This window comes from Silurus aristotelis (assembly GCF_946808225.1).
Source record: "Silurus aristotelis genome assembly, chromosome: 26".
Taxonomy (NCBI): Eukaryota; Metazoa; Chordata; class Actinopteri; order Siluriformes; family Siluridae; genus Silurus; species Silurus aristotelis.
In genome coordinates this window covers 17,126,949-17,149,448 of record NC_139599.1, presented here as the reverse complement: position 1 = coordinate 17,149,448, position 22,500 = coordinate 17,126,949, and the positions used below count along the sequence as shown (strand labels likewise).

At 43.9% G+C, this 22,500-nt stretch overlaps 2 protein-coding genes and 1 long non-coding RNA gene across 4 annotated transcripts in view; 1 reads left to right on the top strand and 2 right to left on the bottom strand.

Annotated features, from left to right (window-relative positions):
• Positions 1-2,009, top strand: part of LOC310720448 — a 104,132-nt gene extending 102,123 nt beyond the window's left edge. The window contains exon 2 of the long non-coding RNA XR_014531733.1: positions 1,173-2,009. This is a non-coding gene — a long non-coding RNA (uncharacterized lncRNA). The remainder of the gene's footprint in view (positions 1-1,172) is intronic.
• chmp1b (charged multivesicular body protein 1B) lies at positions 1,572-4,797 on the bottom strand. Its single transcript, XM_083531009.1, has 8 exons — positions 4,614-4,797; positions 3,333-3,430; positions 3,041-3,187; positions 2,892-2,960; positions 2,657-2,764; positions 2,492-2,535; positions 2,184-2,256; positions 1,572-2,066 (listed from the first exon to the last, which is right to left on the bottom strand). Exons 1-8 carry the CDS (start codon positions 4,627-4,629, stop codon positions 2,022-2,024), a joined length of 600 nt encoding a protein of 199 aa, XP_083387135.1. The 5' UTR covers positions 4,630-4,797; the 3' UTR covers positions 1,572-2,021.
• A 1,659-nt stretch (positions 4,798-6,456) lies between these two features.
• The window catches only part of brwd3 (bromodomain and WD repeat domain containing 3), a 21,693-nt gene continuing 5,649 nt past the window's right edge, over positions 6,457-22,500 (bottom strand). The window contains exons 15-40 of one of the 2 annotated variants that reach the window (XM_083530909.1): positions 22,387-22,500; positions 22,176-22,304; positions 21,856-22,081; positions 21,599-21,736; positions 21,255-21,435; positions 21,065-21,155; positions 20,590-20,754; positions 17,779-17,855; positions 17,385-17,592; positions 17,202-17,300; positions 16,998-17,105; positions 16,418-16,542; positions 16,161-16,243; positions 15,943-16,054; positions 15,280-15,341; positions 14,997-15,152; positions 14,715-14,835; positions 12,983-13,108; positions 12,796-12,871; positions 12,600-12,650; positions 12,342-12,485; positions 12,094-12,246; positions 11,810-11,958; positions 11,604-11,686; positions 11,310-11,441; positions 6,457-11,008 (exon numbers count right to left, since the gene is read on the bottom strand). The exon at positions 22,387-22,500 is cut by the window's right edge and continues 21 nt beyond it. In XM_083530909.1, coding sequence (XP_083387035.1) covers positions 10,188-11,008; positions 11,310-11,441; positions 11,604-11,686; positions 11,810-11,958; positions 12,094-12,246; positions 12,342-12,485; positions 12,600-12,650; positions 12,796-12,871; positions 12,983-13,108; positions 14,715-14,835; positions 14,997-15,152; positions 15,280-15,341; positions 15,943-16,054; positions 16,161-16,243; positions 16,418-16,542; positions 16,998-17,105; positions 17,202-17,300; positions 17,385-17,592; positions 17,779-17,855; positions 20,590-20,754; positions 21,065-21,155; positions 21,255-21,435; positions 21,599-21,736; positions 21,856-22,081; positions 22,176-22,304; positions 22,387-22,500 — 3,930 coding nt within the window. In that variant the 3' untranslated portion in view covers positions 6,457-10,187. The remainder of the gene's footprint in view (positions 11,009-11,309; positions 11,442-11,603; positions 11,687-11,809; positions 11,959-12,093; positions 12,247-12,341; positions 12,486-12,599; positions 12,651-12,795; positions 12,872-12,982; positions 13,109-14,714; positions 14,836-14,996; positions 15,153-15,279; positions 15,342-15,942; positions 16,055-16,160; positions 16,244-16,417; positions 16,543-16,997; positions 17,106-17,201; positions 17,301-17,384; positions 17,593-17,778; positions 17,856-20,589; positions 20,755-21,064; positions 21,156-21,254; positions 21,436-21,598; positions 21,737-21,855; positions 22,082-22,175; positions 22,305-22,386) is intronic. The other variant, XM_083530910.1, reaches the window with a different exon arrangement.

Sequence of the window (22,500 nt, the reverse complement as noted above, 5' to 3'; positions counted from 1 at the left end):
AACATACAGATACATAACACCCGAAATAACAGTCACTCAGAAACTATAATAATAATAATATAAAAAAACTGAAATTGTTCGAATAAATAAGTATTTTTATAAAAAAAAAAGTAAATGTATATACGTGTGTGTGTGTGTGTTGCATACACAAGATGACATGGTTACACACTGTCCTGGTGAAGTTTTGCTCTGGGAGCAAAGTGAACTGTTGTGGAAGCCAATCAACAGACTACACTAAAGTGCTGCCGCATTTACGACGAGACAAAGGGCAGGATCTCAAAGCACCAGGTCACAATGCATTGTGGGTGATGTAGGAAACAGATAACTGAAGTCATTTTGGCTCATACTGCGATTTTTAGCTCAACAATAATCCAATGATCGAGAGATTCTTCACCCAGGTCATTATTTGTGAAGTTGCTCCTCATGGACACTTAACAGTTGTGAGCAGATCATGATGCACTGAACCTTGAGCCAAGTTGAGACACTGTCATTAAGAATTCCATCATCATCATCATCATAAAAGTTTGGGTGTGAACTTTTCCAATCAGACAGCGTATCCAATTCCCAACAAACACTCACAGAACACACGAGGAGGTTGGAAGTGGTATAAAATATTTATTTCAGGTTTGAATCTGTAGACAGCTTTTTCCTTATAAACCCCAAACAAACATCTTATGTGGCTAATAGACTAATAAGGAAATGGAAATAAATAGATGCCTTTAAAGCTTCTTTAACTTCTTGAACGGTGCAGGAACCCCGAGAGATCTCCAACAACCTCAATAGTGAGGAACACGGTGTTAAACTGTTTGGTGATTTACTTTAACGTCAATAAAATAAAATAATCATTTAGCATAACTTTAGCAGAGGTCTTGAGTTATGACACTGAGATGACACTGAGGTGTGTGTGTGTGTGTGTGTGTAGAAAACATGATATTGATATATAGTTTAGATTAAATTTTCTAATGTATTGAAAGTATCTGAACGGTGGGACAAAGGGTGGAGGTCAGGGCAAAAGCAACGGGGGGTGGGGGGGGGGTCCGAACGTTATTGGATCCGATCATACAATTGCAATTGGAATCTGTAAGAGGGTGAGGCGGGGCAAAATGGGAGGGGGTGGGGCGCGGGTCTGGTCCAAAAAAAGGTTTTGTTATTCAATCACAAGCTGATTATAGGTTTTTATTCATTAACTTTCTATTTTTGCGTCTGTAAGATGGTATTTCTGCACTGTGGGAGGAAGTAAAGTTGATCTTATGTCACTGTCACTTCTCTGTAACACTAAATTGATTTGGGCACAACAATATTTTGTCACTTTCTACAGTTCAGATTCGGAATGGGAGCAGGTGAAGATTGGAGCAGCGTTTGATTGAAGCGTTACTTTAAAAACACGAGTCTTTAAACACGTTTGAATAAAGAAAGCTGGTGATGAAGTAAAATGACCTCTATAAACGGAAATCCAGCTGGTTAGCAGCAGCGCCAGGCGCGGCGTCACCGTTAGCTTTTGGGACAGTGTTATAACTCAAGACCGTTAAAGTGCTCCTGAAGGTACACACAGACCAAATAAGAGAGAAGAGTAAGTGTATTTACAATTTTATTCCTCATAGTGTTTGCACTAGGTGGCTTTTCATTGGCCTCCGAATCCAAAAAGAAAGAGCGGTCAGGAGAAGAATCGAACTCATTCCGTGCTGTCATGCTTACAAACGTATAGATCTCACGAGCAGTTAGCATCACGTGACTGTGGGACGTTCTTCACTGGTTCCTCTGTTGGCTGACAGCACGCTGAAGCTGCATAATGATTCTGATACAAAACACCACACACTCCTCCACCCGGCTCTACAAGTGACATACATCTGAGGAGGAAATCCATACAGCAGATCTTCTGGACATTATTCTGCTTTCTATCGTTCTTTCTTCAGAGACTCCAAAGAGCAACAAATGATGATGATGATCTCTCTCTCTCTCTCTCTCTCTCCCTCTCTCTCTCACACACACACACACACACACACACACACTTGTCAATGCAATCAAATCTGATCTCTGAGTTTAGCCAGCCTCTGAGAGAGTTCATCCTAGAGAGAGGGAGAGAGAGAGAGTGAGAGAGTTAGTGTGTAAAAAAATAAAAAATATGTACACATACACATTTCTTTAGTGTGTGTGTGTGTGTGTGTGTGTGTGTGTGTTTTTACCTGTTCTGTAGATGCCACGCTGCTGGCCAATGTTCCTGTCTGTCCCTGTGGAAGCTCCACGTTGAGATCCAACCTGCGCACACACACACACACACACACACACACACACACACACACAGTCATATTAGAACATTTCCATTTACAATTGGGGTTGAAAATGGCAAGACAGGGCAAAGGAGTGTGTGGCAGGGCAAAAGAGGGCTCTGCATTTACACATTTCCATTCCCCATCTGTCAGATTGGCAGTTGTGCAGTAGTGGAGGTGTGTGTGTGTGTGTGTGTGTGTGTGTGTGGTGTACACTTCCTTACCCAGCTTCATCTGCCATCTGCTGCATCAGACTGTCCACCTGGTTCTGAAAAACCAAAACACAAACTTAAAAAAAAAACCCCACAATACATCAGTCTACAGGTGTGTGTTCCATGACGGTATTACACCAGTGGCTGTGTGTGTGTGTGTGTGTGTGTGTGTGCTACCTGTGGAGTTGTAAGTGTTGTGGTGCTGCTCATGGTGTCCTCCATATGCTGTGTCTGAACATCCAAAGTTTCAAACTGGTGCTCAAACTTGTCCATCAGACTAGAGATCTGACAAATGAGAACAAGACACCGTTACACTGTGATTGAGATCCGACCAATGATAACACAGCCCTAACCCAAGGCTGTTTCCTTGAGCACATGATTACACAGAGAGCAGGATGAGATCGTGTCTCACCTTCTCCAGGTTCATGCTCTTCAGGGTTGCATCCATCCCCTTCACCACTCCTGCCATGGACTTAGTGACCTGTGGAAAGTCACATTTTAGGATTCTGTTTCAGAATGTTTTTCCCGCCGTATCTTGTCCACTGTACGAAGTCTGTGTACCTTGTTCATGGTGACGGCGGTCTGGACTCTCGCTGCCACGGCGTCCACCCTGGCGCTCATTCTCAGGAAGTTCACCGATTGGTTCTTCTGTCGGATGGCGTTCTCGGCGTGGATCCTCGCGACGTCCGTGTTGCCTTTCTGAATCGCCTAGGAGGGGAAAAAAATAAACACAAACACATGATCCAGGGTTCCTGTAGGGTTCCTGTAGGGTTCCTGTAGGGTTCCTGTAGGGTTCCTGTAGGGTTCCTGTAGGGTTCCTGTGGTACAGCAGATTGCCTGCAAACAGACTCACCTTTTTCACTTTGGCCTTCTCCGCTTTCTCTTCTTTGTCACATTTTTTGGAGCTTCGCTGCAGCTCCTTGGCTGCAAACTTCAGGTTGAAAAGATGCTCTGTGATCAGCTGTTAAGGACGTTACAGGTAAATCTGTGCTGCACCGGGGTCTCTAAGATCCCTCAGCCCGGCCCGGCCCGGCCCGGCGTTATGTGGAACAATGAGTTTAAAAACCATGTTACGTACATACCAGCTTATTCTTGTTGATTTCAACAACATACCTTATCGTTACTATGGAAATGGTGAAATTTTAAAAAGTAACAAGATGTTAATGTGACATTTAATCAATCATAATAACAGAACTGGTGATTCTTTCCCCCCAAAAAAGAGCATCAGGGAATGTTACACATGTAAGAAATAAAATGTGGGTTACTTGGGACCCATGAAGATGGCAATTAGGTAGATGTTTGGGCTTTGATACAGAGCAATGTGGAGAGCAAGCGACGTGGGAAAGGTCACCAACAGGTTCTCAAGAAACCCGACCAACTTCCTGATTGCTCTTTTTGTATTTTCTAGCAGCAGTGTTTTGGCTGTTTGGTAGATTCACTGGAAACTTCAAGGGTTCACTCACCACTGACCGTATAATAATAATAATAATAATAATAATAATAATAATGTAAAGGATATATAAATTTGTCCATTAGTCACGGAATCGGACGATCTAATGTGTGGGGCGAAAACTGGACAAACTTGTAGCTCAGGTGAGAATGACGTCACAGAAGAAACACGCCTGTCTCACGGTCCTGCGGTCATAAAACCGGAAGTGCTTTTGTTTTGTACACTATATTCCTTAAAGAAATACACAAGCCTAAAACAAACCTCTCAAAAGTGTGGTCAAGATTTTTATTTTATTTTACAAACCAACAGTCGCCCAGTAACATGAATGAAATTAAAACCGAAAGTGTGGATCAGATTCGGATCAGATTCAGATCAGATTCGTAAACACATCACCGAGGCTCGGTCCCAAATCGCACAGTCCGCCACTAAAAATCACAGTCATACCAGGAACTCTCCCACTCTCCCCCTCACCCCCTTTACCCACTCACCCCATCACCCACTCTCCCCTTTACACACTCACCCCATCACTCACTCTCCCCTTTACCCACTCACCCCTTCAGCCACTCACCCCTTTACCCCATTACCCACTCAGTACCCGGATTTACGACGCAGTTTGGGACGCAGCCTACATTCCCTTGCAGGCCCTAGAGGTTTTCCAACAAAACTCTGGTGATAAAAGGATACGCTCCATGTTCGGCATGATGACTCGCTGGATCCTGTGGATTCCCCAAGATGATGAGATGAACTTGTTTTGTCTTCAGACGCCTGGATCTTCTCCTCTCACTCTGCTTTTCGTCTCCAGTGCTTCTAAAAGCTCCGCTCGTACCGACTTCCGCGTTCGCGATAATAACAACTGGAAACAGCGACGCGGTCGCTGTGGTAGGAGGCGCCATGCAGGTAACGTCACCCAATGACGCATGCGCACACGCAACACACAGAGGCGTCTTTTGTGTTGGGAATTTCCCTCTCTCTCTCTCTCTCTCTCTCTCTCTCTCTCTCTCTCTCTCTCTCTCTCTCTCTCTCTCTCTCTCTCTATATATATATATATATATATACACACACACACACACACACACACACACACACACAGGTGCATATCAATAAATTATAATGTCATAAAAAGTTGATTTATTTTAGTAATTCAATAGAACAAGTGAAACTGGTATATTCTACAAATTAATCACACACTGATGTATTTCAAGTGTTTATTTCTTTTCATTTTAATATTTGGTCACATTTAACAAAAACCTACCAATTTTCAAAATCTCAAAAAAAAAATAGAAAACTTTATTAAACCAATCAAAAAAACATTTTGAGTGAATTGTTGGTCTTCTGGAAAGTCTGTTCGTTTACTGTATCTGTACTCAAAACTTGGTCGAAAACCTTTTGCTTTAATTACTGCCTCATTTGGGCGTGGCATGGAGGAGATCAGACTTTGGCATTGAGGAGATCAGACTGTGGCATTGAGGAGATCAGACTGTGGCATGGAGGTGATCAGACTTTGGCATTGAGGAGATCAGTCTGTGGCATTGAGGAGATCAGTCTGTGGCATTGAGGAGATCAGTCTGTGGCATTGAGGAGATCAGTCTGTGGCATGGAGGAGATCAGACTGTGGCATGGAGGTGATCAGACTGTGGCATTAAGGAGATCAGTCTGTGGCATTGAGGAGATCAGACTGTGGCATGAAGGTGATCAGCCTGTGGCATGGAGGAGATCAGACTGTGGCACTGCTGAGGTTGACAGTGGCCTTAAGCTCATCTGCATTTTTTGATCTCTTGTTTCTCATTTTTCTCTGGACAATATAACAGAGATTCTCTATGGCGTTCAGATCTGGTGAGTTTGCTTCAGTCAAGCACACCAACACAATGGTCTTTTAACCAACCTTTGGTGCTTTTGGTAGTGTGGGCAGGTGCCAAATCCTGCTGGAAAATGAAATCAGCATTTTCATAAAGCTGGTCAGCAGAGGGAAGCATGAAGTGCTCTAGAACAAAGTTCCAGAAGTACAACCATCACTGCAGCACTCCACAGGTCTGGGCTTTATGGCAAACGCAAAAAGACTTGTCCATCGTCGTCACTCCCAACGAACATCTCAACATCTTCAGCTCTGCTACCTCCAGCTCCACCTCCTGTCTTTTACTCAATGCCACTGTCTCTAAACCGTACAACATCTCAGGTCTCACCACAGTCCTATAAACTTTCCCTTTCACTCTCACAGATACTCTTCTATCACAAATCACTCCTGTCACTCTTCTCCACCCACTCCACCCTGCCTGCACTCTTTTCTTCACTTCTCTAACACACTCTCCATTATTCTGCACTGTTCAGTAATTTATCAGGCTGCAACAGAACACTGAAAAAAAAAATGTAAAGGAATCTGAAAACTTTCTGAATTCTCTCCCTCCCTCCCTCCCTCCCTCCCTCCTCATTTTTCTCATTATAAACACTTATACTCCAACTGCCCCGTTAGTCTGTGTTTTCTTTAAATTTTATAACTATTGTATTAAGATGAAAAAATGAAAGTCAAAAGCAGATTTACTCTTTTATTAAAAAACAAAACAAAACAAAAAAACAAACAAACACTCAAACTGTGTACAAATAATAATAATAAAAAAAACAACAACCAAAAAAACCCCACACACTCATTCCTTACATCAGGTCTTCATCTTTACCATCACCAATGTGAACTGGCTCTGAACTACAAAGGAAACAGGATAGAAAGAGAAAGCTCTTTGGAGAGGGAGAGGGAGAGACTGGAGTGGGACAGGATGTGGGTTGCAATTTTTAAAAAAAATAATACACATCAGCAAATGTTTGTGGACACCTAACCATAAGATTGTGTGCTTTCTGAACATCCAAGTCCAAGTTTTTTTAGCCATATGTGCTTCTTCCCCAAAATGTTACTACAAAGTTGGAGACACACAATGTTTTTGGATGCAAGACCATGAATTATTTCCTTCACTTGAACTAGGAGACTAAGAGACAATGCCCCTGTGCACAAGACAGCTAAATGAAGATCTGCTCTAGAGCTTTAACCCTACAGAACATGAATGACCTTCATCACTACCTGACTTTACTAACCCCCTTGTAGCTGAAAGAATCTCCATAAAATCTAGTGGAACATCTTCCCAGAAGAGTGGAGCTCACTATTAGAGCAAATGGAGACTAAATATGGAATGGAATGTTCAAAAAGAATGCTCAGGTGTCCACAAAGTTTTGGCCATGCAGTGCATGTTGCAGAACTTGTTTATAAAAAAAAAAAAGTGTATTTTGTAGTTGGATTTAGCAGTGATTTAAGTCTGAAGATTCTACAGACTGCTTGTTTAAAAAAAAAAAAAAATTGGACCAAATCAAAATAAAACCTGGTGACGACCAATAGCATCGATCCATTCGTTCAAACCTGCCCAGCAACACCTTGCTCTGGGTTTTGTAGTGTAAAATTTCCAGACTTTATTAAATCGCAGACATGACAGGATCTTTTGACCTTTAAAATTACACATGCTGAAGCTGATCACAAATTTCAGCACGACAGCAATCTGAGACACATTCGAGGTCAAATAACGACTGGCTAGCTAGTAGCGCATGTGTGTTAGTTTTGCTAACGCTTCAGAGCGCGTGATTCACACATCAATCGATAAACGAATCTCAAGTTAAACAAAACCTAAACTGAAAATCAACCAGGAGCAGTGAAAGCTCCATGGGGACGTCCGAGATGAAATTAAATACTTCATAAATAGGAAAAAGGGATTCAGTTGTAATGACTTGTGTACAGGTGAATGATTTCAAATCAGTCAGTACTGCAGATCCACCACCTTTCCTTGCAAAACAACCTGCTCAACCATAAACATCATTTATTAAAAAACAACAACCAAACAACCCCCTGCGGAATCAAAAGAGTGGAAATCCACAATACATCTTCAGATTGGCACCACTTCCTGTTTACAGAGGTGAAAAAATAGTCAGTCTCTCTCTCTCTCATATATATTTATATATACGCCATGAAAAACAATCATCCTTTTGATGAGCTGAGTTTCCCCGAAAACTCTCAACCAATCAGGATCCAGGATTTAAAACCTGTCTCCCACACACACACACACACACACACACACACACACACACACACACACACACACACACACACACCAAATCAGCTGCCATAACGTGTGCAAACATCATCGGATCGGTTTCACTTGATAAGTATTAATCACAAAGTGTATAAGTGTACAGTACAAATATAAATATACTCCATTGTAAAAACAGCATGTGTGTGCAGACACTCGTGTGTATCGATGCTCTCGATGCTCATATGGGCAGGAAGTCAAGGTCATGCCCTGGAAGTTAATGCTTTTTTTGTTTGTTTGTTTTTTTGTAAGATTTGAAAAGAAAAAGAAAAACACAGGCTACGTCCCAAATGCTACGTCGAACCCTTTACGTCTAAAGTTCTTATTAGGATGATAAAAAGGCTCGGGCTAAGCACTAGCAAGTCCGTTAGGAAGTCACGTCGTTGCTCAGCTGTGCTGCTAGTCTAACACTTAGCAAGACGCCATTATGCTATGTAACTTTACTGAATCGCAAGCAGTAACATAGTGCACGTGCATGCAGTGCATTATGGGACGCTGCCCAGACTACACCATGTGACCACTCCAAAAGGGAGGAGAGGAAATTGGGAAAAAAAAAAAAAAAAAAGCATCAAGTAAATCTCATTAGAAGACATTCTACACGGTGTAGGATTACAACAGTCAGCGTACTAGTAAGAACACTAGTGAGACCAGCGTTTGGGACAGACCCCAGGTTTGAATGTGGGAAACAGAAAAAAGAGAGAGAGATGAGTGTGTAAGAATAGCAAATCTGCCAGGACAGTAGGGGTGCCAAAACTTTTGCTTCCTTTTTGTTAAAGGGTAAAGCAATGATTGAGGTTTAATGTAGCAAAAAAAAATAAAATAAATATGTAGATCAATTGAGCGGAATCCTATTAAGATCTTTGGACCAATCAGAGAGCACCTCTTCATTAGTCTGCATAGCAACACGAATCTGATTGGATGTTCCCGTGTGGGTACAGATTCCCGCCTGGTCTTCCACACAGCTCAACTACCACTTATGCGACTTATCTAACGGTAGGACGTGTCCCAATTATTATTATTATTATTTTTATGCAGGTTTAAGCGAGAGATTTTGAGTTGCCTGAAGGGAAGTGAAGTATTTGAGCCAATCGCGTCAACGGTCAGATGTATTCTACATAGCAACATAAATTTGATTGGATGGATCTCGATCATCACATTTTCCTGGGCGTCTAATGTAGATGTCTGGTTTTTAATCACTGTTTATTGTTTAATGGCTTCCTTTCGGCCCATTACGCTTTATTTTATAGCAGAACATTCTGTCTAATAAAGCATTTTAAAGGAAAGAGACTTGGGACGAAGCCTTCAAGGCTTTTAAATCTGATTAACCCTGCTAAGATCAAAATCCGATCTATACGGCCAATTTGTGCAACTTTAAATATAATGAGAGATTTCAGTAGAGCCTGCTGTGTACGGGGCAACGAGAAGATGATTAGATGTTTGCACATGGTGGTGCTATTTAATTTATTTGGTTATCTTTTTTAAATAAATAAGGAAAAAATAAATCAGGTAAAGATTTCTTTATGGGTAAAGAAGAGGAAGAAAGAGCGCAGAAGGATCCGAGAGAACAGCTTGAGGGAATGAAAATCTTGGGTGGAATATGAGAGTATGAAACGTTTTAAAGCCATTATTCTGAATGGTTCTGGGCTGTAAACCTGTAATTATCTGGCAAACAGACCATTTATTAACATGGGGGGGGGCTGAAGAAAGAAGGAGAGAAAAAGAAAGAAAGAGAAAAAGAGAACAGCACCATCATCCTGCAGTGCAGTGACTTGATTGGAAAGCACCACGTTGGCAAATGAATTCTGAAAAGAAGAAATGTAAAGGGGAGAGAGAGAGAGAGAGAGAGAGAGAGAGAGAGAGAGAGAGAGAGAGACAGACTCCTCCATGCTCTGGCCCACAGTAAGGCTGGTTTGGTTCGTCGGACAGCGGAGCGAGACGGGAGTCAGCACCACGAGCTCCAGGGTCGTAAACAAAAGTCTCATTATTAACAATGAAAAAAGGAAGAAATAAAACATATGTACATTAAACAACTACAAAAAAAAAAAAAAAAAAATCCCTGCATTATTGCTGTAGTGAAGTCCGAATGTCTGAGGTCACTTTAAAAAACAAACAAAAAAAACCGAGTCTGAAAAGTCAAAGGTCAGTGTGACCAACCCATCAGGTGGCTGACCCTGGCTCGCTCGGTCATGCGGCGGATCCTTCCGGAACGTGACGTGCCCAGATTGAGCGGGTCGGCGGGAGCTTCGTCCTCCGAGTCATCGTTATAGACTACGGTCCGTCTCCCTTGGTTACGTGTGTTCACACGTTCCGCTTTTAATGTTCTTTGACTCGATCTTTGACCTCTGGCAGAAAGTTGAGGTTGTGGAATCATTTCCTCTTCTTCCTCTTCCCCTTCTTCATCCTCTTCCTGCTCCTCCGCAGCTTCTTCTTCTCCTTCTTCGTCTTTTACTTCTTCTTCCTCTTCTACTTCTCCTTCTTCTACTTCTCCGTCTTCCACTTCTCCATCTTCTACTTCTCCATCTTCTTCTTCCCCCTCAGGCTCCTCCTCTTCGACCTCTTCATCCTCCTCATCCTCGTCTTCATCCTCATCCTCACTCTGGGCTGCTTGGATCGGTTCTCTACGTGCACGTTTGAGGCTCTCCACCACTTCCTCCTCTTGTTGTCTCCTTTTCCGTTTGGTGTTAGCGGGGAAGCTGGTTACAGCCATCTTGCTTTTTCGTGCCGGGGAGAGACGTGATGCTTTGCTGTAGTCGTGGTCTCCGCCCTCGGCGAAGGTGCCCACCTCGCCGTCGCTTACTTCACTCCCAGAGGAAGAGGACGTCGAAGAAGAGGAGGAGGAGGATGATGAAGATGACGAGGACGACGAAGATTCCGAGCTCTCCGAGTCCGAAGTGTCTCTCTGTCCTAGTTGTCTGCGTGACCTTCTACCTCCGTTAGTCATTGGCCCGTTGCAATGAGCATCTACATGCACGAGCACATGCGCACGTGCGCGCACACACACACACACACACGCGCACGTGCGCGCACACACACACACACACACACACACACACACACACACACACACACACACACACACACACACACACACACACACACACACACACACACACACACACACACACACAGGGTTACGTATTCAGCTTGAGCCATCTGGACTGGTTTATTGTGCTTATACCACACATTTTTGAATATGTTTGCAATGAGTTGTAAATTATGTGATATCTATAAAATGTTAACGTGTGTGTGCGCGCACACATACCTGCTCTCCTGCTCAGTGCTCTGCTGCGTGTGACTCTGTTACTCTCAGAGTGACCTGATGATGAGGAAGTAGATGCAGACAGTGAGGATGATGAAGGCTGGCTGTCTTCCTCATCAAGTGCAAGGTTCGAATCTATGATGGGGAAACACAGATTACACTAGATAGTGGATTTGACCAATACTGATATCTAGGTTGGATCATATTTGCCGGTTACCCAATTAACGACCAATACAAGGTACCGGTCGACCTCTGACATGTTCACACACACACACACACACACACACACACACACACCTTCAGAGGGCCGCCGTAAACGTGTCCTGATGGGTTGTTGATGTGTTTTTGTTTTCTTCACTGACTTGGACTTCCCTTTGGGGCTGCAAACACAAACACACACACACACACACACACACACACACACATTAACTTTAGATGGAGAAAATCACATCACTCTACACATCTATGCAGATATGCTTATTTAGAATAAATACAGGTTCCACCTCTCTGGAACGGCACTGTGTAGCCTCTTGCTGTAGCTGAGTCTCTGTTGGCAGCGTCTCTGGTTCTGGAGGGCCACCTTGTAGTCCGAGATGATTGAGATGATCTGGTGCTCGAAGAACGCAGACAAACTAAGAGTCATGCTGTAGATCTGAGAAAAAAAAGTAGGATCTTCAGAATCACTCAATCATTTGAATACAAAAAAATAAGGCGATTATGCATTAAGGCCAAGACAGGACCTGTGTGTGTGTGTGTGTGTGTGTGTGTGTGTGTGTGTGTGTTTTACCCGGGACTTCTTGTTGGGTGTGTATGCCTTGGAGTTACTGAAGATGAGCCGGACGTCTTTGGCAAACTCCATGGGATTCTCGTAATTCTCCCCCATCAGCGTCTCCATCACTGTGCCCAGGTCCATCGGCGTGTCTATGATGTCTCTGTAGTCCTGAATAGACACGTGCACACACACCATGAATTAATAAGACCTACAGGTTAGCTCAGGGCAGAAAGGTTTTCATTGGGCTGGAGTGGTTTAGTTACCGGGTAGGTGAAAAGGTCCACGGGTTGGCGGAAGGGTTCGGAGTCAGAGCTGGCGATCATCCTCCCGATCAGCTCTCTACACTGAGTGTACCACACGTGCACGTCCAGCAACACGCCACGCTTCTGAGACAACTGACCGCAGTGCTGGAGAAAAGGACAGGATTAAGATTGGAACTGTTGTCACACCATGTGGTTTTAAAGGATCTATCAGCTATCATCTATCAGAGGGAAATATATTTGTGCTGAAAGTAAGCTTACTGTCTGGCCAGTCGATGTGCCTGGAGTGTCAGAGTCAACATCAACATCCTCCTACCGCACGCACGCACGCACACACACGCACACACAGTTTGAACAAATACATAGCCATGCTCTATTAATACACACACATTCAGTATAATGCTCAAAAAATATACCTGGGGGCGCAGTCATACTAAACTACACACACACTCCTCACCTCTTCTTCAGCAGCACTGCTGAGCTCGGTCTGGACCTTATTGTAAAGCTCCAAGATATCAGTACAGCTCTGATCCCTGCATGAACACACTTACTTTAGAAACGAAATCTCTAATTAATTAATTAACATGCATGTTTGTGTGAGAAAGAGGTGTGTGTGTGTGTGTGTGTGCGCACATGCTCCTCACCCAATAAAGTGCAGCAGGATGTCAGTGACAGACTTGGCAGCCGTGACGATGGGGCTGTGAGGCTCGTTAAACGTTCTGGCGTTGTGCTCAATGTAGCGAACCTCCCACATCAGCGCCGAAATTCTCCTGCCACAAACACACGTCACCAACATGGCAACCTCATAATGTGTGCGTGTGTGTGTGCGCTCATGTCGAAAGAAATCAAGTAGCTGGAATGTGGACGGTTTAAATCAGTGGTCCCCAAACGTTTGTGTGCCACGGACCAGTTTAAAGTCGGACAATATTTTCACGGACCGGCCTTTAAGGTGTGGTGGATAAATACAGCAAAATAAAATGATACGACCATAAAAACTGGTATTTTCTAAATCTAATAATAAACGTGAATCCACGGTGTTGTTTTTTGGTCATTTTGCTCGCTTGGGTGATTTAATTTAGCAGTAATGTATTATGTGTTAGCAGCCGGAGCTCCTTTAAGAAGGTAGTGGATGGAGGTAAGTCATGTGACCGGAGATCCTTTAAAAAGGTAGTGGATGGAGGTAAGACATGTGACCGGAGCTCCTTTAAGAAGGTAGTGGATGGAGGTAAGTCATGTGACCGGAGCTCCCTTAAGAAGGTAGTGGATGGAGGTAAGTCATGTGACCGGAGCTCCCTTAAGAAGGTAGTGGATGGAGGTAAGTCATGTGACCGGAGCTCCCTTAAGAAGGTAGTGGATGGAGGTAAGACATGTGACCGGAGCTCCTTTAGGAAGGTAGTGGATGGAGGTAAGTCATGTGACCGGAGATCCTTTAAAAAGGTAGTGGATGGAGGTAAGACATGTGACCAGAGCTCCTTTAAGAAGGTAGTGGATGGAGGTAAGTCATGTGACCGGAGCTCCTTTAAGAAGGTAGTGGATGGAGGTAAGACATGTGACCGGAGCTCCTTTAAGAAGGTAGTGGATGGAGGTAAGTCATGTGACCGGAGCTCCTTTAAGAAGGTAGTGGATGGAGGTAAGACATGTGACCGGAGCTCCTTTAAGAAGGTAGTGGATGGAGGTAAGTCATGTGACCGGAGCTCCCTTAAGAAGGTAGTGGATGGAGGTAAGTCATGTGACCGGAGCTCCCTTAAGAAGGTAGTGGATGGAGGTAAGACATGTGACCGGAGCTCCCTTAAGAAGGTAGTGGATGGAGGTAAGACATGTGACCGGAGCTCCTTTAAGAAGGTAGTGGATGAAGGTAAGTCATGTGACCGGAGCTCCTTTAAGAAGGTAGTGGATGGAGGTAAGACATGTGACCGGAGCTCCTTTAAGAAGGTAGTGGATGGAGGTAAGTCATGTGACCGGAGCTCCTTTAAGAAGGTAGTGGATGGAGGTAAGTCATGTGACCGGAGCTCCTTTAAGAAGGTAGTGGATGGAGGTAAGACATGTGACCGGAGCTCCTTTAAGAAGGTAGTGGATGGAGGCAAGTCATGTGACCGAGGCATCATGACCTGCATCAAGAGTGAGTCATAGACAGATGTGGAGGAGAAAATCCGGTCATTTTCTAAAATAAAACATCGTTCAGAATCAGATCAAAAATAAAACAGAAATAATGTGTTCTGTATTCTTTCTGTGCGGCCCGGTACCAATTGACCCACGGACCGGTGCCAGTCTGCGGCCCAGGGGTTGGGGACCACTGGTGTAAAGGGTTATTGATTTTCTTTTAAACACATATATATATTTATATTTGTGTGTGTGTGTGTGTGTGTGTGTGTATACCTGTAGAAGCGGTGTACAAGTCGCAGTCTGACTGTACTGAGGTCAGTGGGATATGCCACCACAGTGCAGTAGAGGGGATAATCCCTCAGATCCACCGGACAGGAGAACGCCTTGGCTATATCTACACACACACACACACACACACACACACACACACACACACACACACCTAAGTAAAGCTTCTATATATATATATATATTGCATCAAAATTTTACTATTAACCTTAGAATTATGTACAGAAACGTATAAATCGTTAAACATAATATTGGGTGTGTCGTTACCCAGTGTGAAAAGTTGATCTATGGCATTGATGACCCTCTCGCACTCTTCGTCACGTGTGTGCGCGCCCCACTCGCCATCCTGCGGTTGGTACAGCAGCGACTGAAGCTCCTCCTCAGTTACTGTGACGCTGTCACCGACCTCGTCCGGAAGTGGAGCTGGAGACCGTCAATTAAATAAACGGAGCTGATTGGTCAGCTTAAATGACGATATTAACTTTTCTTTCGCTTTACTTTCTATCTCTCACACACACACACACACACACACACACACACTAAAACTTGCCTTCTTCAGGTATAGACTCTATGTCCCATGGGCTCATTTTCTCTCTTTCACTGTTGTCCCACCTGAAGAAAAAACAAATGAACAGGCTTTAATTATTGCTACCCCAGGACCAGGACCAGGACCAGGACCAATGCTCTTTACACATGGAAATGTGCTTTGCTGGATTTTACCGCTTTAAATTCCAAAACGAGCTGCATTGTTAAACAGCCTACATGCTTCTGATCCGGAAACAAATGTGCGAACCTTTCAAACCTTTATATTTTATTAACCTTTGATTTTGTTATTAATGCCATCGTAACTGCTTATGTGATGAGTTTTAGGGAGAAATAAATGTATTTCTGTAATTGTGGGATTTGGTAGAAATTGCCTAAACATGCTCAGAAAACAAGAGTTCAATGTAGGCTTAGTGTTTGGTCCCCTAGAATCATCACCATGACCATGGTCATATTATACGCTATATGGTCAAAAGCCCATGGAAAGCAGAGAAGCTGTCTTTGTACACAGGGGCATTGTCGTGCTGGAACAGGTTTGGGTTTCCTAGTTCAAGTGAAGGGAAAATTTCATGCTACTGCATACAAAGACGTGCAATTGTATGTCTCGAACTTCGCGGTAACACATCAAACATAAGGGTGGATACCAATACTTTTGGCCACTTATACACACCTGACAACGTAGCACTGGAAAAGGCTGTCTGGATATTCTGGCTGGTACGGCTGCTGACTCTCCACTGATCCAAACCACCAAGCGTCATCTATAATACTTCGGAACCGCTGACCTACACACACAGAGTTTATATAGACAAGACCTTTCAAAAGAATTTTCCCATGACGCTCAGATAAAATCAGTCAATTAACACACACACACACAAACAGACCACTTACCCGGTTGCCAGTTGCGTTTTTTGGCCTCATTGTAAAACTGTTGTAGCACCAGGAAATCAATGACATCAGGCATGTCATGATACCTAAACAAACAAACATAGAACGTGTGTTCGTGCATACAGGGGAATAAATAATCACCTGATGCTTGATATCACTACAGTCTCTAAAACCTACATGTACATGCTGTAACTCTGTGGGTTTCTCTTTGTATATGTATATATGTATATGTGTGTGTGCGCATTTGTGTGTGTGCATACTTCAAGCTGAAGGACTCGCCGGTCATCTTCCCTGAGAGTGGGTCCAAGAAGGCCAGTTTGAGGCAACACAGTGTGGGTGGACCCACTTCATACTTTATACCCACCACCTTTAGACACTCCTGATCCTATCACACACACACACACACACACACACACACACACACACATTTATAACATGTTTAAAATTAAAAACCTTTTTAAAGAGGAAAAAAATTAACACCACTAAACGCACAAAAACAGACGAGGGAGAACGTGCTGCTAAATCCCGCATTCGGATTGGCCGGAGCGGAATCCCGCATTCGGGTTGGCCGGAGCGGAATCCCGCATTCGGGTTGGCCGGAGCGGAATCCCGCATTCGGGTTGGCCGGAGCGGAATCCCGCATTCGGGTTGGCCGGAGCGGAATCCCGCATTCGGATTGGCCGGAGCGGAATCCCGTATTCGGATTGGCCGGAGCGGAATCCCGCATTTCAGGCTTATGCTAACTTAATGCTTTGTGGACATTCCACTGATTACAAATAAATAATAAAAAAAGAGGGGAAATAACACTGGAAAATATTTGGAGGTGTGTGTGTGTGTTACCCTGAGGTCCAGTCTGTTCCAGGGCTGTTTCTGAGGGTTAATGCTGTAGACTTTGGCACGACGCACCGCCCGAACATATGCCTGGTGACCCTGCCGGAAATATATCAACTGCAGTGAAAGAAAGAGACAGAGAGTTTACAGAGTTGTTCATTGGTATTAGTCCATATCAGCCCCTGTGTGTGTGTGTGTGTGTGTGTGTTGTACCTCGTCCCCCATCTGAGGTAGGAATGGAGATCGTCTGGGTACGGTCTCCATTATCCAGGGCGGGGGAAGCCACTGTTCAAGCTCACCGGCAGGAACCGCCTACTCATGAACACACACACACAAATATGATCAAATCTACTGACATTTTTGATTAAAAACAACTCTTTATAAAACCATGTTCACCTTCTGTTTAGTTTGTTTGGGCTTCTTTTTCTTCTCCTCGTCCTTTTCCTCCTTCTTTTTACGACGCTCCTCCCCCTCTCTTCGTCCCTCCCCTTCATCTTCCGAGCTGCTGCTCCTGGTACGAGCCGGCCGTCTGACCGGTCGTTTGGGCGGCTGGAGGTTGATACCGGCGTCTGCAGTCCAGTCAGAATACTCGCTGGAAGAGTCACTAAAATAGCAAATGATCAAAGATGTTATGTGGGCGGGGCCAACAGCTGAGCAAAATTAATAAACTGTTATGGTTTGGATGTGGCTTAAGATGTCAGCCAGTGGGTGTGGCTTTCCATCACATTATGTTAACAAAATATCAATATTTTATAATGTGGGCGGAGTCAGACGTGTGATATAAACGGACCTTGAGCTGCTTGCGTTTTCCCACTGGGCATCGCTTTCAGAGGACGCGTTGCTGTTCTCGTTCTGATCCTCCTCCTGCTACACACACACACAAAAATAAGCACAACGAATTGGGGGTAAGTGATTATCTCAGTTTCACATTAAACCCATAACTGCTGATAATCTTGATGAGATGGCGAACAACATAGACCTTATCCTCACTAGCACTTTAGACACTGTTGCCCCCATCCGGTTAAAAAAGGTTCGAGAACAAGCACCTGCACCTTGGTATAATAGTCATACGCATGCCCTAAAGAGAACAACACGTAATCTGGAGAGAAAATGGAGGAAAACTAAATTGGAGGTATTTAGAATTGCGTATAAAGACAGTATGCTCAGCTACAGACAGGCGCTAAAAGCTGCTAGAGCTAAACACCTGAGCAAACTCATAAAAAATAACAAAAACAATCCCAGGTTCCTTTTCAGTACAGTAGCTAAATTAACAACAAATCAGGGATCTGAAAAATGTGTTCCATCACAGTTTAGTAGTGAGGACTTTATGAATTTCTTCACTGAAAAAATAGATAACATTCGAAAAACAATTGTGGCAGTTCAACCTCTGACAGCATCTCCCGACACAATCGTACTTACAACCCCACAACTACACTGTTTTACATGTATAGGACAGGAAGAGCTGTATGATGCTATTATGAAAGCTAAATCAACAACATGTCAGTTAGATCCAATTCCCACTAAACTACTGAAGGAAGTGTTATATACAGCTAGTGAGCCTCTTCTCAATATTATTAACTCCTCACTATCGTTAGGTCACGTCCCTAAATCCCTCAAGTTAGCAGTTATTAAGCCCCTCATTAAAAAACCTAATCTGGATCCAAGCACGCTATCGAATTACAGACCAATTTTAAATCTCCCATTTATGTCTAAGATTTTAGAAAAGATTGTCGCTGCCCAGCTATGTAACCACTTGCAGGAGAACAATATCTTTGAAGAGTTTCAGTCAGGTTTTAGGCCCCATCATAGCACAGAAACTGCTCTAGTTAAAATCACTAACGACCTGTTTTTAGCTTCAGACCAAGGCTACATCTCCCTATTAGTTTTACTAGATCTTAGTGCTGCGTTCGACACTATAGATCATGATCTTCTCCTCGATCGCTTACAGAATTACATCGGTATTCAGGGACAGGCATTAAGCTGGTTTAAATCCTACCTGTCCAATCGTTACCATTTCGTAGATTTAAATGGAGAGCTATCCAGGATAATGCTAGTAAATTATGGCGTGCCACAAGGGTCAGTTCTGGGACCCCTGCTTTTCACAATATACATGCTTCCATTAGGAAATATTATTAGAAGGCATGGAATTAGCTTCCATTGTTATGCTGATGATACCCAGCTATATATTTCATCCAAACCAGGCGATACAGCTCAATTAGCTCGCATAACTGAGTGTGTTGAAGAAATAAGAGATTGGATGACCCATAACTTTCTGCTATTAAATTCTGATAAAACGGAGATTTTGCTCATTGGCCCAAAAAATAGTACACAGAAGCTCCAGCATCTCAACCTGCATTTAGACGGTTGTTCTGTAACTACTAGTTCAACGGTAAAAGACCTGGGAGTTATTTTAGACAGCAACTTATCTTTCAAAAATCACATCAATCAAGTTACAAAAACAGCCTTCTTTCACCTTAGAAATATTTCTAAGCTAAGAAATATGTTATCTATATCTGATGCAGAGAAGCTCGTCCATGCGTTTATGACCTCTAGAATAGACTACTGTAATGCATTACTAGGTGGATGTCCTGCATCATTAATAAACAAGCTTCAGTTAGTTCAGAATGCGGCAGCAAGAGTTCTCACAAGGTCAAGAAAATACGATCATATAACCCCAATCTTATCGTCCCTACATTGGCTTCCTATTAAGTTTCGAATAGACTACAAACTACAAACTACTGCTACTCACTTATAAAGCACTAAATGGTTTGGCTCCCATGTATCTATCCAGTCTTTTAACACGCTACAATCCGTCACGCTCCCTGAGATCTCAAAACTCTGGGCTTCTAGTAGTTCCTAGAATAGCAAAGTCCACTAAAGGCGGTAGAGCATTTTCACATTTAGCTCCTAAACTCTGGAATAGTCTTCCTGACAGTGTTCGGGGTTCAGATACACTCTCCCAGTTTAAGTGTAGATTAAAAACATATCTTTTTAGCAAAGCCTACACATAACACACATCACATCACAACCTTGTGCTCCAGAACATCTGATCACATGCACATTATCAACTTGTGCTGTTAATATCATGAACAGCAGCTACGCTAATTCCTCTCCACTGCTTCTCTTTCTCTCCCCATCCCGAGGCTTCCTGAGGTTTGGCCAGCTCCAGTCACGTCCCACCTCGTGAAGATTATGGACCTATGGATGATCATGGAGAAGTAGATGCCGAGTGTTTAAAGGCCCTGGCATGGAGAAGCTGATGCTGGATCTATGATGATTACAAATTGTTCTGTATTGTTGAAAGATTTATGATCAAACTCTTGATGTCACCCATATGAGGATGGGTTCCCCCTTTGAGTCTGGTTCCACTCAAGGTTTCTTCCTCATATCATCCAAGGGAGTTTTTCCTTGCCACTGTCGCCACGGCTGCTCATCAGGGACAAACGCACACCATTCACCTTCACTGTTGTTTTCTGTAAAGCTGCTTTGAGACAATGTCTGTTGTGAAAAGCGCTATACAAATAAACTTGACTTGACTTGACTACAGTGAGACACTTATATACACACACACTAGTACACAGAAACTACAGACGCATCGTACCTCTGCCTCGCTGTCTGATTCGCTGAGGCTGTCCTCCCGCGTGTCACTTAGCGTACGAGCCCGCCTCCTTTCCCGCGCCGAACGAGTGTGATACGCGTGTCTTTTCTGCTGCTGTTTTCTCTGTGGTCTTCTCAAGGAGCGTAAAGAAACATCAACCGGCTCCGTCTGGAAGGAGAAAAAACAGGAAAATAATTTAAAAGAGGAGAGATAAATCAAAACGAATAGAATGTCAAAATATAATGTGACCAAAAGTATTGTATGTCATATGTTTTTCTTTCCTAAAACAGGAGACAAGGCCCCCTGTGCACAAAGCTAGCTCCATGAAGATCTGCTTTCTATGGGTTGGAGTGGAAGATCTACTAGAGAGCTCCGACCCTATTGAACACCTTTGGGATGAATGTAAACGCTAACTGCACGGGATGTTGTTAACCCTTGCTCAGATGTCCACAAGCTTTTGTGTTTGTGTGGGACTCACTCGTGTAGAATGGACAGGTTTTTTCTTCCTTTCCATGGTGTACAGAGATCGCTCCAGTTCTCCTTTAGCCAGTCGAGATTTCTCCATTACTCTAATCACACATACAAACACACACACGTTTGAACCTCAGATTTAAAAACCTTCTCGACTCCTGAGCCTGGATTAAAAGACCTAGTTTCGTTTAAAGTACCTGAAGATCCCTAACGAGATTTCGTTAACGACCACACGGCGGCTCCATGCTAGTAGGTCTCTCTCCGTGGCCATTTGACTGCGGGGGGCGTTGTTGTGCATTTGCCGAACCCCTTCCACCTGACCAGTCCTGCGAAGGCCGACATTAGGGGGTGACAGAGGACCTCCCGCTGCTTCACCACCTGACCGACAGACACACAAGACCCGTAAACGGTCTGTAACTATGGAAATTATGTACAGCAACTGGCATATTGCATTAATCAACTCTTTCTGACCAATCAGAATTCACAAGCACTTTTTGTACACTTCCTTTTTTGCTTAGAAAACAATCTGCAGTTTCCCGACCTGCATCCTGGTTTCCTGAGTTGAGGTTCTCGTCTTGCTGGTGCTGAAGCTGCCGGATCAAACTGTCCAAGGGGCTATCTTCCTGACCCTCGTCTGCTGTTTGCTGGCCGATCACCTGCTCCACCACCTCTCCGTCACCTGGGCAACAGCAAAAAAATGGACGTTTAAAAAAAAATACAAGTTTGACTAGCTTTAGAATATGGCTAATATTTTATAGCAACAAATCTAAAAGCAATAAATATCACGTGACTGTGTACCGTTAGCCATGTAACCTAGTTGAGGCACCAGCTGCTCCTCCTTGCAGTTTTCCCGACCAGGTACGAGGCGCTGGAACCTCGGAGGGTGCGGATTCCCGTCAACGTCCACGAGGAACGGCGGGGGCATAAGGTGCGGCGCCTGCTGCGTCTGCTCGTCCAGGACGTAGTTATTGGAGTCGCGGATCAGAGGACGGAAATCCGTATGGAAGAACATTTGATCTGGAATCTGGGAAGGAGTGAAGATCGGGTGGGTATTCTGTTTTTGTTAAAAAAAAATTTTCAATCACACGGAGCATCAAACTGAACACACGTGCGTTTACCTTCTCGTAGGGTTGGCTGCAGCCGAAGCCAAAGATAAGCACGTGCCCGTGCGAGTCTGTGCAGGCAAAGTGCTGACCGTCGGCCGAGAACTTGCAGTCGAACACCGCTCCGTGTCCCTGACCTTCAATCTGAACGAGAGTGAGGAGCAGCTCATCAGAACAGACACCAAGTCATGTTAGTGACCACAGATGACAGATTTCGAAAACTCACCATGTTGAAGAAGTTACGGATTTTGTTGCCTTTGCTCAGGTCCCAGATGTAAATGTTGCCATCGTGGCCGGCCGAGAGCATGATGCGCCAGTCGAAGGGGTGAGGCTCCAGGAC